Source organism: Saccoglossus kowalevskii, chromosome 8 (assembly GCF_978046115.1).
Source record: "Saccoglossus kowalevskii chromosome 8, keSacKowa6.1, whole genome shotgun sequence".
Classification (NCBI taxonomy): Eukaryota; Metazoa; Hemichordata; class Enteropneusta; family Harrimaniidae; genus Saccoglossus; species Saccoglossus kowalevskii.
In genome coordinates this window covers 32,571,980-32,584,586 of record NC_140648.1, presented here as the reverse complement: position 1 = coordinate 32,584,586, position 12,607 = coordinate 32,571,980, and the positions used below count along the sequence as shown (strand labels likewise).

At 36.2% G+C, this 12,607-nt stretch overlaps 1 protein-coding gene across 1 annotated transcript in view; it reads left to right on the top strand.

Annotated features, from left to right (window-relative positions):
* The first annotated feature begins 1,038 nt into the window (after window positions 1-1,038).
* LOC102803519 (transient receptor potential cation channel subfamily M member-like 2) overlaps window positions 1,039-12,607 on the top strand; it is a 53,492-nt gene continuing 41,923 nt past the window's right edge. Inside the window, exons 1-6 of the mRNA XM_085502843.1 lie at window positions 1,039-1,161; window positions 4,587-5,117; window positions 5,772-5,866; window positions 6,758-6,923; window positions 7,513-7,693; window positions 9,849-10,018. Of these exons, the coding sequence (XP_085358969.1) occupies window positions 4,617-5,117; window positions 5,772-5,866; window positions 6,758-6,923; window positions 7,513-7,693; window positions 9,849-10,018 (1,113 nt within the window). The 5' untranslated portion in view covers window positions 1,039-1,161; window positions 4,587-4,616. The remainder of the gene's footprint in view (window positions 1,162-4,586; window positions 5,118-5,771; window positions 5,867-6,757; window positions 6,924-7,512; window positions 7,694-9,848; window positions 10,019-12,607) is intronic.

The window sequence follows — 12,607 nt, the reverse complement described above, 5'->3', positions numbered from 1 at the left end:
ACCAGTTCGCCTGATTCCTCGTATTTTTGGTATTTACGTGTAGTCAAAACAAGATAACGTAGAAGTCGAAATTTCAAAGTATGGTCGAAATTTAAAATAAATTAGCGTAAATTGGGCCCTAATACTATATTAATTATATACAATGTTGTGTTTCTATTTCAATTTAAAAGTATGGTCGAAATTTAAAATAAATTAGCGTGAATCGACTGTAAAATCTGACCATTGTATTCATAACTATTCATTTCAGTATGCCATTTCCGATCAACGCGAACACACAGAGGTTGTTCACGAGAAAAGAAATGACAGCGAGACTCTGTGCTACTTCCTACTTGTTCTGCAATTTGCGCTTTCTGAATTAGCTTTGGTATTGTCGTATAACCGTAGAACTATCATGTGTGTCTTCATAGTTACTGTACTTGTAATCGGTACGAATTATCCCGCGATTAATTAGAACCCTCTTACCATTAACATTCGGAATAACCGGCATCACATTAAACCCTTGTACTATGGTGCGCCCTCTTTTCGGGTTCACGGTTGAGGCCACTCCCATTTGTGTTGTCATCCAAGGTGGAAATTTTAAAACACGGTGATCCCCGAGCAGCGCTTATTCCAATTTCAATTAAACAATAGTGGCGCGGCGGCACGCCCGGGGGTCTCCCCGTCAAAACAAATGTTTGGGGGCGTCGTCCCTCCAACTTGAAAAACAAGCTGAAACCCTTTGTGTCAGCAAAAAATGCTCCTCAAAATGCAGGGAATAGCGTTTCAGAGGGTCTAGATTTCAACATTTTTAAGTGGGAGCATGCCCCCGAACCCCCTTGTAAGGTCGCGACTTCGGTGCAAGGTTGGTTATTCAGATACCCCCCTCCCATGATGAAACATTTCGTGCCGCCGCCTCTGAACAAACAATGTATTTTACACACGGTGCGACGACAACCACGGGCCTTTAACTCGGGATACACCGGTAGGTGGTATCGGTGACCAGTTGTCCCGGCAACTTGACTTCCAAAAGTGAAACGCCCACTTACAGAGAGCAAAGGATTATGGGAAACAAAATGGTGACGTTCAAGACAAGAGAATGCTTTCTTTTGGTTTCTTTAAGACGTGGTATCGACATGAACCGTTGCGTTGAAAATCACAAGATTCTGTGATTTATTTCCACAGGTAAGAACAGATCTAATCCGGAAACTTAGTTACCTTAATTTTGAGTTACCTATGTTATTTCAACGACAGATAATGAACAACTTGTTGCCAGGAGATATGTCAACAGTTCGTCTGGGCACCGTTCCTCAAGTGTTGAGGGACGGTGGTCTGGGTCTATTTTTTGAACACTGATCGTTTTCTTAAAAAAGACTATCTGCTGGCCACTGTGAGGGGCGTTAGACGTCACAATTTAGTGTCAATTGTATGTATATGTGAAAAAAAACTTGTCCAAAGGTTTAAAAACGAAAGTAAAGTCCAGTGCAGTACTTAGTGGTGTATTGTATCGTTTGATTGTTACGCGGTTCATTCAATTTAGGGACGGACCATTAGAAACGCTGCGGCGAGGGATGGCAGAAACTCTACTAGTATGCAGAATATTTTTTCCCTGAGAATCAAGCATGCAGAATTGTCCATGATTTTTTTCTGTGCATTTCGTTTTTTTTAAATTCTGCCATTGCCCCTCAAAGTTTCTGATGGTCCATCCCTTAATCATGCATCAATTAATCAATTAATACATACATGTACATGTAATACATGTGATACATGTAATAGACAAGTCAGGATTTCCTGCTAAGTATTGACTTTAATTTAATTTATCCGTTTTCTCATCCAAACTAGATCCAGGCATCATAAAATAGAACAAAATAAAATCTGGTTCCATTAATTTTTCTAAAAAGTACAAGGTTAAATATACAAATATATGTAAACAGTTGAATCACTACCTTAATCTGTTTTACCATACAAATTATTAATATTTATTATACGTGTCACTAACATAGGAATAAATCACAGCCTGCAAAGCCAATAAACACACTAGGTAAACATTCAGTGCACAAGAATAACATGTGGTTACTTTGCCAAGTCATGATAAATTGCTAAAATGTACTTATTTTAGCTAAAAATATTAAAGTTCAAAGTTCAAAAAACAGGGTCTGGATTTCACACTCTGTGCATACATGTACAAAATGTATGTTCATAGGTTTGTTCTGTACTTGTATCCCAGACGTGTTTGGACCAACCCTATTCAAAGTTCACACATGTACATGTACATACATTTACCGTAGACAATTGTCCAGTTCTTTTTTTGTTATTGGATATTTCAAGGACATACGTTAAAACACAATAAATGACTGGATGATGCCTGCATAATGTGCTCATACATGTAAAAAATAGGGCATCTACTATTGATGTCAATTCATACCCAGTCTCACTTCCACAGTAGTGGCTACTTGCAATGACAAAATTAGCAGTTAGTGATTTTGATTCCACAATAAATGTCAATTGCTAAGGGAGGCAGTATGACAATGGTAAATCCATTGATGATATTGTGGACAATGTTGGAGATACAATTAGTGAGTACAGACCGTTATCAATAATAATTAACCTCCATTTGGAAAATCCTATGAGCCAAGAAATTAACCATCCTCTGAGTTTTATATAACGCATCTCTGATATCTATAATGCAGACAAACCCTGATATCTACAATGCAGACAAACCCTGATATCTATAATGCAGATAAACCCTGATTTCTATAATGCAGACAAACCCTGATATCTATAATGCAGACAAACCCTGATATCTATAATGCAGATAAACCCTGATTTCTATAATGCAGACAAACCCTGATATCTATAATGCAGATAAACCCTGATGTCTATAATGCAGACAAACCCTGATATCTATAATGCAGACAAACCCTGATATCTATAATGCAGACAAACCCTGATATCTATAATGCAGACAAACCCTGATATCTATAATGCAGACAAACCCTGATATCTATAATGCAGACAAACCCTGATATCTATAATGCAGACAAACCCTGATTTCTATAATGCAGACAAACCCTGATTTCTATAATGCAGACAAACCCTGATATCTATAATGCAGACAAACCCTGATGTCTATAATGCAGACAAACCCTGATATCTATAATGCAGACAGACCCTGATATCCATAATGCAAACAAACCCTGATGTCTATAATGCAGACAAACCCTGATATCTATAATGCAGACAGACCCTGATATCTATAATGCAGACAAACCCTGATATCTATAATGCAGACAAACCCTGATTTCTATAATGCAGACAAACCCTGATATCTATAATGCAGACAGACCCTGATATCTATAATGCAGACAAACCCTGATATCTATAATGCAGACAAACCCTGATATCTATAATGCAGACAGACCCTGATATCCATAATGCAGACAAACCCTGATGTCTATAATGCAGACAAACCCTGATATCTATAATGCAGACAAACCCTGATATCTATAATGCAGACAAACCCTGATATCTATAATGCAGACAAACCCTGATATCTATAATGCAGACAAACCCTGATATCTATAATGCAGACAAACCCTGATATCCATAATGCAGACAAACCCTGATATCTATAATGCAGACAAACCCTGATATCTATAATGCAGACAAACCCTGATATCTATAATGCAGACAAACCCTGATATCCATAATGCAGACAAACCCTGATATCCATAATGCAGACAAACCCTGATATCTATAATGCAGACAAACCCTGATGTCTATAATGCAGACAAACCCTGATTCCTTTATTAAAATTACTGCTTACAACTGTTTTCATATGAAACATGCATGTTTTGTACTTATCAGTCAGCTCAAGAGCTAAATCAACAGAATAAACAACCAATGTCAATAGAGTAGCTAAGGTGGTACCATAAAAAGGGATTAGTACTAGCTGGCAAATCAAGTTTTGCATATACATATAGGTACATTGTATGTCTCTAACATATACTTTTTTTGGTTCATTTTAGTTGCATCTTGGAAATTAAGCTATATCATCCTGTCTGTATTTTTTAGTTATATATTACTCTTTATAATTGCTTTCTAAAAGCCAGGAAATATATTGGCCATGCCCTCCCATCGCATTCTTACTCTGCATGCTCAAACTGGGATGCTGCATTAGGTACTACACTGCTTGATGTGACTTTGAGGTAGTTACAGTTGCCTTTATACAAATATATATTTATATACGGCATCTACATTATAATAACGGCATCTATGTATACCGTAATAATAATAGATGATAATAAATCTCATGTCCTTGTGCGATGTGATGTATTCCTGAAACTACAGCATGGTTACACCACATCTCAAATGAAAATAAATTGCATACCACACAAACAGCAGGGCAAAACCATAGGGTTCTGTTATTATCACATATGTTCTAAGACTTTCTTAAAATTTAAATATTTGACCATGTCATTAAAGTGGAGTCATGATTTCCAGTTTGGTTTTCTAAAATATATGTCAAAATAAAATAAAATCACATGATTATGTATGAGATATTAAGGGATTTTGTGAAATGAATCATTGTTACTTTAATTTTTCCACAGCATTGAATGGTGAATTGACTCTCTGTGAACATGCATCACACCAAAAGAGATCCACGAGTCAGTCCCAGCGATGAAGAACGTGAAGTAACTGATGAACTCCACTTAGTTAGTGTGAAAAGTGCAACGCAAGAAAAAGATCCTAATAGAAGAATATTGCAGAAGCGGAAAGGAAAATTGGATATGGATGTGAAAGGTACTGATGAGAAAACAGAAACAGATCAAACTTCTAGTGATGTGAAACTAAAATCTGTGCTCCACAAGCGACAAAATTATGCATCTTTCAGTGATGAACCGTCCAACGTCAAAAGTGAGTTATCACCCAAACCTGCAAAACAGGTTCATCTCTTGACACCTGTTGGAGAGTCATCCCAACAGAATGAAGAGAAGACACCAAGATCAATATCAGATATCCTGAGAACAGTTAGTAGTAATAATCAAGGACAACCTGAGAGACCAATGCGACTTCAGAGGAGATCCAGTACTATTTCACCTAGTAGTCATTACAAGAGGAAGACAACCATGTTATCCCCTGTAAGTATACATGCAATAGATGAGTTGTCAGGTTGCTATGTTACTGAGCTACTGAGCGTGACAACAACAGGAAGGAGATTACAAAATAATTAATTTCAAAAGTTTTGAATTTGTATCCTTTTAATTCACAATTTTCACACAGAACATAGCAAGGAAATCATTATGAAGGAGAGCAAATTTAAAAAAAAAAAACATGTTGCAAAACTTCATTTGATGTGTGCATTTAAATGAATTATGTCGGGAATTGTGTTCTTGTTCATTTCACCAAGTACATCTCCAGTGACTTCAACAGGAGATTATAGCAGAGACAACTTCAATCTTTTTTACTCACATCATAACTTGAGCCTGAACTTGAGCCTGCTAGAGCAACACAACTCTCACTTGCATAGTTGTGAATTTTTGATTGCATCTAACTTAATTCAACGATGAACTTGCCTTATGTATTTTGGTGGCAAAACAAGTGTACCAAACCTTACACAGATTTGAGGATCTTATTTATACTATTGGTATTAATAGTCGAGCAAAGAGCTAGGTGAAATTTAATCCACATGTACATGTAATTCTCCCTACTATTTCAGTTGGTGATTGATATTACTTGGGCAAAATTTAATTTATATTATACTGATAAAAGATGGTTGAATGGTTTCTTCACAGAGAGAAATGTTGAAGGAATTTGTGACATCAAATATAAAAATGCGAAGATGCAGATACTTCATCAGAGATGAGAAATGGAGTACAACCGATCCAAGGTACTTATATTCACTAATTTGTTGCTGTTAAAAATATTTGATAAATAATAATTGTCAATGTGTCTTAAAGTCTGTTTGATAAAAATTATTACTTTGCTGTCATCAAAATGATTAGGACAGAGCTCATAGGTTGACCAACCTGTCATCATCTGTATGTCTATGTAGACGTATTTCATCCATCAACTTTTTTCATTCAAACAACTTTTTTGCACATTTTAGACTTCTTCTTCGAAACTGCCTCTGAAATTGGTTAAAAAAATAAATTAGATTAATTTGTGTTTTTCACATATAGTGTACATTTAATAAATAAATCTGCAATCTTATTTTTCAATGAAATTATTAGTAGTATGCTATATGTGTGTATGCTAAACTAGGATTATATCCATGTTTTACTGTAGTTTCTCTTGGTGATCTGTATTAGACTAGCATTGGATATTTTACATAATATGTAATGTGACAATACACGGTGGAATGTTCCTTTATTCTTGTACCTTTGTGTCTACTTTAACAATGGTGAACTCTTGTTGAACAGTTCTTTTGTTGAGTTTACCAAGGTCAGTTTGCATTGTTGTGCACCCAATCATTTTACTTGATTACTTAATTCTAGTATTCTGTTCTTTTGTTCATTGAATATGAAGAGTTCTAATAATTCTAATAATTGTTATTTTTTAATTAATTCTGAATATGAAATATTATAATTTGGGTGTTCCTTGGGAATCACTTTGGTTAAAAGAGTGAGAATGAAATAATGCATGAATCAAATATATGAACGAAATATGTCAAAACTTCATTAGCCCATGCCCGCTATAGCCCCTAATATCAATAATGAGAAATGTTGTGTATTTGACCAGTGTTTTCCAGTACATATTGTATATGTTTTGTGTTTTGTAGTATTGCTATGTGTTGTTGTGGTCGCTCCTTGAACAATCACCAAGAAGGTTTTATTAAACATAGCAGTGGTGAATGGACACCTAAGTCATGCACAGTAACTGAAGCATCTAATTCATTTGGTCAAGTAGAATTCACAGGCTATGGACAGGCTAAGAAAAAAGCCCTGGTAAGTGTGTCTCATGTATGGGTATATGAATTCATTTGATACACTGCAGACAACTAAAAGAAGCAGTGCAGCCAGCATATACTGTCATTTCATTTGAATTACATAATTATGGTAAGTTTTTCAATCTAAAAAATAATACACAAATTTATGCAATAGATGAGTTGTCAGATTGCTATGTTACTGAGCTACTGAGCATGACAACAAAAGGAAGGGGATTACAAGTCGTTTAGAAGACTGTTTTTCAGCAAACGTAGATGCAATTTTTCTCTTTGTACATACTAGCGACAACCTAGATGTAAAAGCTAATTGGGAATAATAGCAGCAAAAAAAATGTACATCTCGCATAATGATTGTTTGCATACAGTAATAGGATTCTATTTCTATCATGCATTTTATCGCTGTAAAATCAGAAAACTATTAAAATGCAATTACATAATCTGGAATGCATACAATGTAGCTAAACATTGTTTACATCAAATAAAAAAAACTTTAGAATGAGTGTAACAATATAAATATAGCTTTTTTACTGAAAACTAAATTATATTGTTATTGGTACTATATTGATATATTTTTTATTTTTTTGTTATAGTATGTGCGCTTAGATTACAGAACTGATCCAGAGATAATATGGAAGTTACTAACAGAACACTGGCGAATGAAACCACCCAATGTGTTAATATCAGTTACAGGTGGTGCTAAGGATTTTATACTGAAAGACAGACTGAGAGCTTTATTTCACAGAGGATTGATGAAGGCAGCTACTAGCACTGGTGAGTCAACATTAAACATGTAATTTAAGGTAGAGATGCAGGTTCGTGGGCACTTGGGAGTGACATTTTTTTTTTTTTGCTTTTTATTATCCAAACAGTCTTGGCTATAGACTGTTAAAATTTTGTAGAAATGTGAATAGTGAAACATACTCAAAAGACGATTTTAAAATATAGAAAACAGATACAAACATACTCACTTTTGAATTCTTAGCAAGATTTAGCAAGGCTGTAAATAAATAATCAAAAAGAAACATGGTGAAAAAAAGTAATGACGGGATCTCCATATTATGCGCTATATTTAACTTTTAACAAAACGACAATACATTTAAATTTGGAACTGTTACAGCCATTTTAATTATGAGCATTAGCAAACTTCTTACTGAGTGAATGGTTATGCAAATTAGCAATTATCTCAGCTTCTTTTTAGTGCACATCCCAGAACTTTGAAAAAAAAGTAGCTCCTAGACGCAGTGACCTTTTGTTTTGAAATTTTCACAATTGATTGACAATGTGTTTATCTTCAAAACACCGTCAGGACACTGTTCTTGGTTGAACAGTGTTACAACAATCTACAGACAACTAGCCTGGGTGTTAATTTATGCATAAACTTGAAGTAGTGAAATTTGAGCTGCTGCCCTGCAAAATTGACAACTGGTAGACAGTTTTCAAGACAGCACTTTCTTCATAGTAAACAGATGTTCCCATAAATCAATTTTGACAGGAAACAGAAGCATGGTTTAGAAGCTAATTTTTTTTAAATTCCCTTTGACCAAAAAAGCACTTTTTTGTGCACATTTCAAACTACAGTGTCCATAAACAAAATTTTAAATTCATACATTAAGCTTTGCAAAAATATATAGTCTTGTGGACAAGAGAGATCATCTTGGTTTCCTAATTAAGTAATTAAAATACCTGTCAGGTAAACTGCATCTCTACCTTAATCAATCAAACACCTCTTGATGTCATTTAGTCAGTTTAATACCAGTAATTGTTTGTGAAGACACTACATATCAGATAAACACATAAATTATCATAATATACCTGAAAAAAGGTATTATCAATGGAATAAAATTGCAGACCAGTATTTTTAGTCTCCATTAGATGAAATCCGAAACAGATTTAGTTTTGTTCATTGATCACAACATTCATGCATCTGTCTATCATCATATCTATAGAAATTCTTGAACTGAGTTCAAAAGTTGGTGCAAAACCAAGTCATAATGGAATAAATATGCAAATTGATTCCTTTTTTTTAAAGTTTGATTTGACCTTTGATTGACTGCATGACAGCAATTTTTCCCCAATAGACTTCAAAAATTAACATTTGAACATGCCATCAACATTTGTTCAGACATACCTTGACTTATACAAAATTAGTATTCACTTATGGTGTGTTACTGATGCATGTCATTTTGTTTTGTGATTTGATTTAAAATATACAAAGGTAAGATAAGATAGGTTTAATGATGTCTTCGAATATTTTTGATTTTCCTAAAAAATGAAATCACAAAATTTGAACTTGTCATCAACTGTTTCTCTGAATGCCTGTGCCAAATTCATTCAAACTTGGTATTGACATTGCTCATGGTGATTTACTGGTGCATGTTAATTAATTTTGTGATTTGACTGGAGAATGGCTTTCACATGTCCTTAACCATTTCTCAAACATGGTATAACTGGTTTTTATATGAACAATAGACACAATGTTTTGTTTTGTTATTTGATTTGAAATATTTAACTGATTTATGTGTGATGTGAGAATCTTAGTCATTTTGACTGAATAAAACCTGGATAAGGTGGAATATGGAATGACATCATCTTGTTAACATTCTGAATACTCCCTGCTCATCTAATTATAATTCATCTACATCTTTTATTGTTTACACTAAAAAATGAATGGGAACGATGTTATTGACAATGACATGTTCACATAAAATTAGAAACCCTCCATATGTATGTGTTAACTTAATCAAGTGAACTTTGTGAAACAATAATTTATAACAAAATAAACTATTTTGTTCTACATATCAATCTGTCATAACAACTAATTAGCCAAAATTAATTATCAGGTGTACTGAAGATATTTTGATTCTTTTAGTTTATCATTTTAAAATAATACTGAAAAATATTACATGACCTGTTGTTTGTGTATCAGGTGCTTGGATCATAACTGGTGGTACAGCAGAAGGGGTGATGAAGATAGTAGGTGAAGCTGTAGATGAGGAAGCCAAGGAACACACCCAGACTGAAGAGAAGCCTGTCTATGCATTAGGTATTGCCACATGGGGTATTGTAGACAACAAAGATGCATTGGATGGAAATAAGGTATGTATGGTGGAGTGTGTGAGTATGGTGATATGGGTGAGTGCTGCCACATGGGGTATTGTAGACAACAAAGATGCATTGGATGGAAATAAGGTATGTATGGTAGAGTTTGTGAGTATGGTGATATGGGTGAGTGCTGCCACATGGGGTATTGTAGACAACAAAGATGACTTGAATGGAAATAAGGTATGTATGGTGGAGTTTGTGAGTATGGTGATATTGGTGAGTGCTGCCACATGGGGTATTGTAGACAACAAAGATGCATTGGATGGAAATAAGGTATGTATGGTGGAGTTTGTGAGTATGGTGATATGGGTGAGTGCTGCCACATGGGGTATTGTAGACAACAAAGATGCATTGGATGGAAATAAGGTATGTATGGTGGAGTGTGTGAGTATGGTGATATGGGCGAGTGTTGCCACATGGGGTATTGTAGACAACAAAGATGCATTGGATGGAAATAAGGTTTGTATGGTAGTGTGTGCGAGTATGGTGATGTGATCGAGTGTTGCCACATGGGGTAATGTAGACAACAAAGATGCATTGGATGGAAATAAGGTATGTATGGTAGAGTTTGTGAGTATGGTGATGTAGGCGAGTGTTGCCACATGGAGTATTGTAGACAACAAAGATGCATTGGATGGATATAAGGTATGTATGGTAGAGTTTGTGAGTATGGTGATGTAGACGAGTGTTGCCACATGGGGTATTGTAGACAACAAAGATGCATTGGATGGAAATAAGGTATGTATGGTGGAGTTTGTGAGTATGGTGATGTAGGCGAGTGTTGCCACATGGGGTATTGTAGACAACAAAGATGCCTTGGATGGAAATAAGGTATTATGGTGGAGTGTGTGAGTATGGTGATGTAGGCGAGTGTTGCCACATGGGGTATTGTAGACAACAAAGATGCATTGGATGGAAATAAGGTATGTATGGTAGAGTTTGTGAGTATGGTGATATGGGCGAGTGCTGCCACATGGGGTATTGTAGACAACAAAGATGCATTGGATGGAAATAACGTATGTATGGTGGAGTTTGTGAGTATGGTGATATGGGCGAGTGCTGCCACATGGGGTATTGTGGACAACAAAGATGCATTGGATGGAAATAAGGTTTGTATGGTAGTGTGTGCGAGTATGGTGATGTGATCGAGTGTTGCCACATGGGGTATTGTAGACAACAAAGATGCCTTGGATGGAAATAAGGTATGTATGGTGGAGTTTGTGAGTATGGTGATATGGGCGAGTGCTGCCACATGGGGTATTGTAGACAACAAAGATGCATTGGATGGAAATAAGGTATGTATGGTGGAGTGTGTGAGTATGGTGATATGGGTGAGTGTTGCCACATGGGGTATTGTAGACAACAAAGATGCATTGGATGGAAATAAGGTATGTATGGTGGAGTTTGTGAGTATGGTGATATGGGCGAGTGCTGCCACATGGGCTATTGTAGACAACAAAGATGCATTGGATGGAAATAAGGTATGTATGGTGGAGTTTGTGAGTATGGTGATATGGGCGAGTGCTGCCACATGGGGTATTGTAGACAACAAAGATGCATTGGATGGAAATAAGGTATGTATGGTGGAGTGTGTGAGTATGGTGATATGGGTGAGTGTTGCCACATGGGGTATTGTAGACAACAAAGATGCATTGGATGGAAATAAGGTATGTATGGTGGAGTTTGTGAGTATGGTGATATGGGCGAGTGCTGCCACATGGGGTATTGTAGACAACAAAGATGCATTGGATGGAAATAAGGTATGTATGGTGGAGTGTGTGAGTATGGTGATATGGGTGAGTGCTGCCACATGGGGTATTTTCGACAACAAAGATGCATTGGATGGAAATAAGGTATGTATGGTAATGTGTGCGAGTATGGTGATGTGATCGAGTGTTGCCACATGGGGTAATGTAGACAACAAAGATGCATTGGATGGAAATAAGGTATGTATGGTAGAGTTTGTGAGTATGGTGATGTAGGCGAGTGTTGCCACATGGGGTATTGTAGACAACAAAGATGCATTGGATGGATATAAGGTATGTATGGTAGTGTGTGCGAGTATGGTGATGTGATCGAGTGTTGCCACATGGGGTAATGTAGACAACAAAGATGCATTGGATGGAAATAAGGTATGTATGGTAGAGTTTGTGAGTATGGTGATGTAGGCGAGTGTTGCCACATGGGGTATTGTAGACAACAAAGATGCATTGGATGGATATAAGGTATGTATGGTAGAGTTTGTGAGTATGGTGATGTAGACGAGTGTTGCCACATGGGGTATTGTAGACAACAAAGATGCATTGGATGGAAATAAGGTATGTATGGTGGAGTTTGTGAGTATGGTGATGTAGGCGAGTGTTGCCACATGGGGTATTGTAGACAACAAAGATGCCTTGGATGGAAATAAGGTATTATGGTGGAGTGTGTGAGTATGGTGATGTAGGCGAGTGTTGCCACATGGGGTATTGTAGACAACAAAGATGCATTGGATGGAAATAAGGTATGTATGGTGGAGTTTGTGAGTATGGTGATATGGGCGAGTGCTGCCACATGGGGTATTGTAGACAACAAAGATGCATT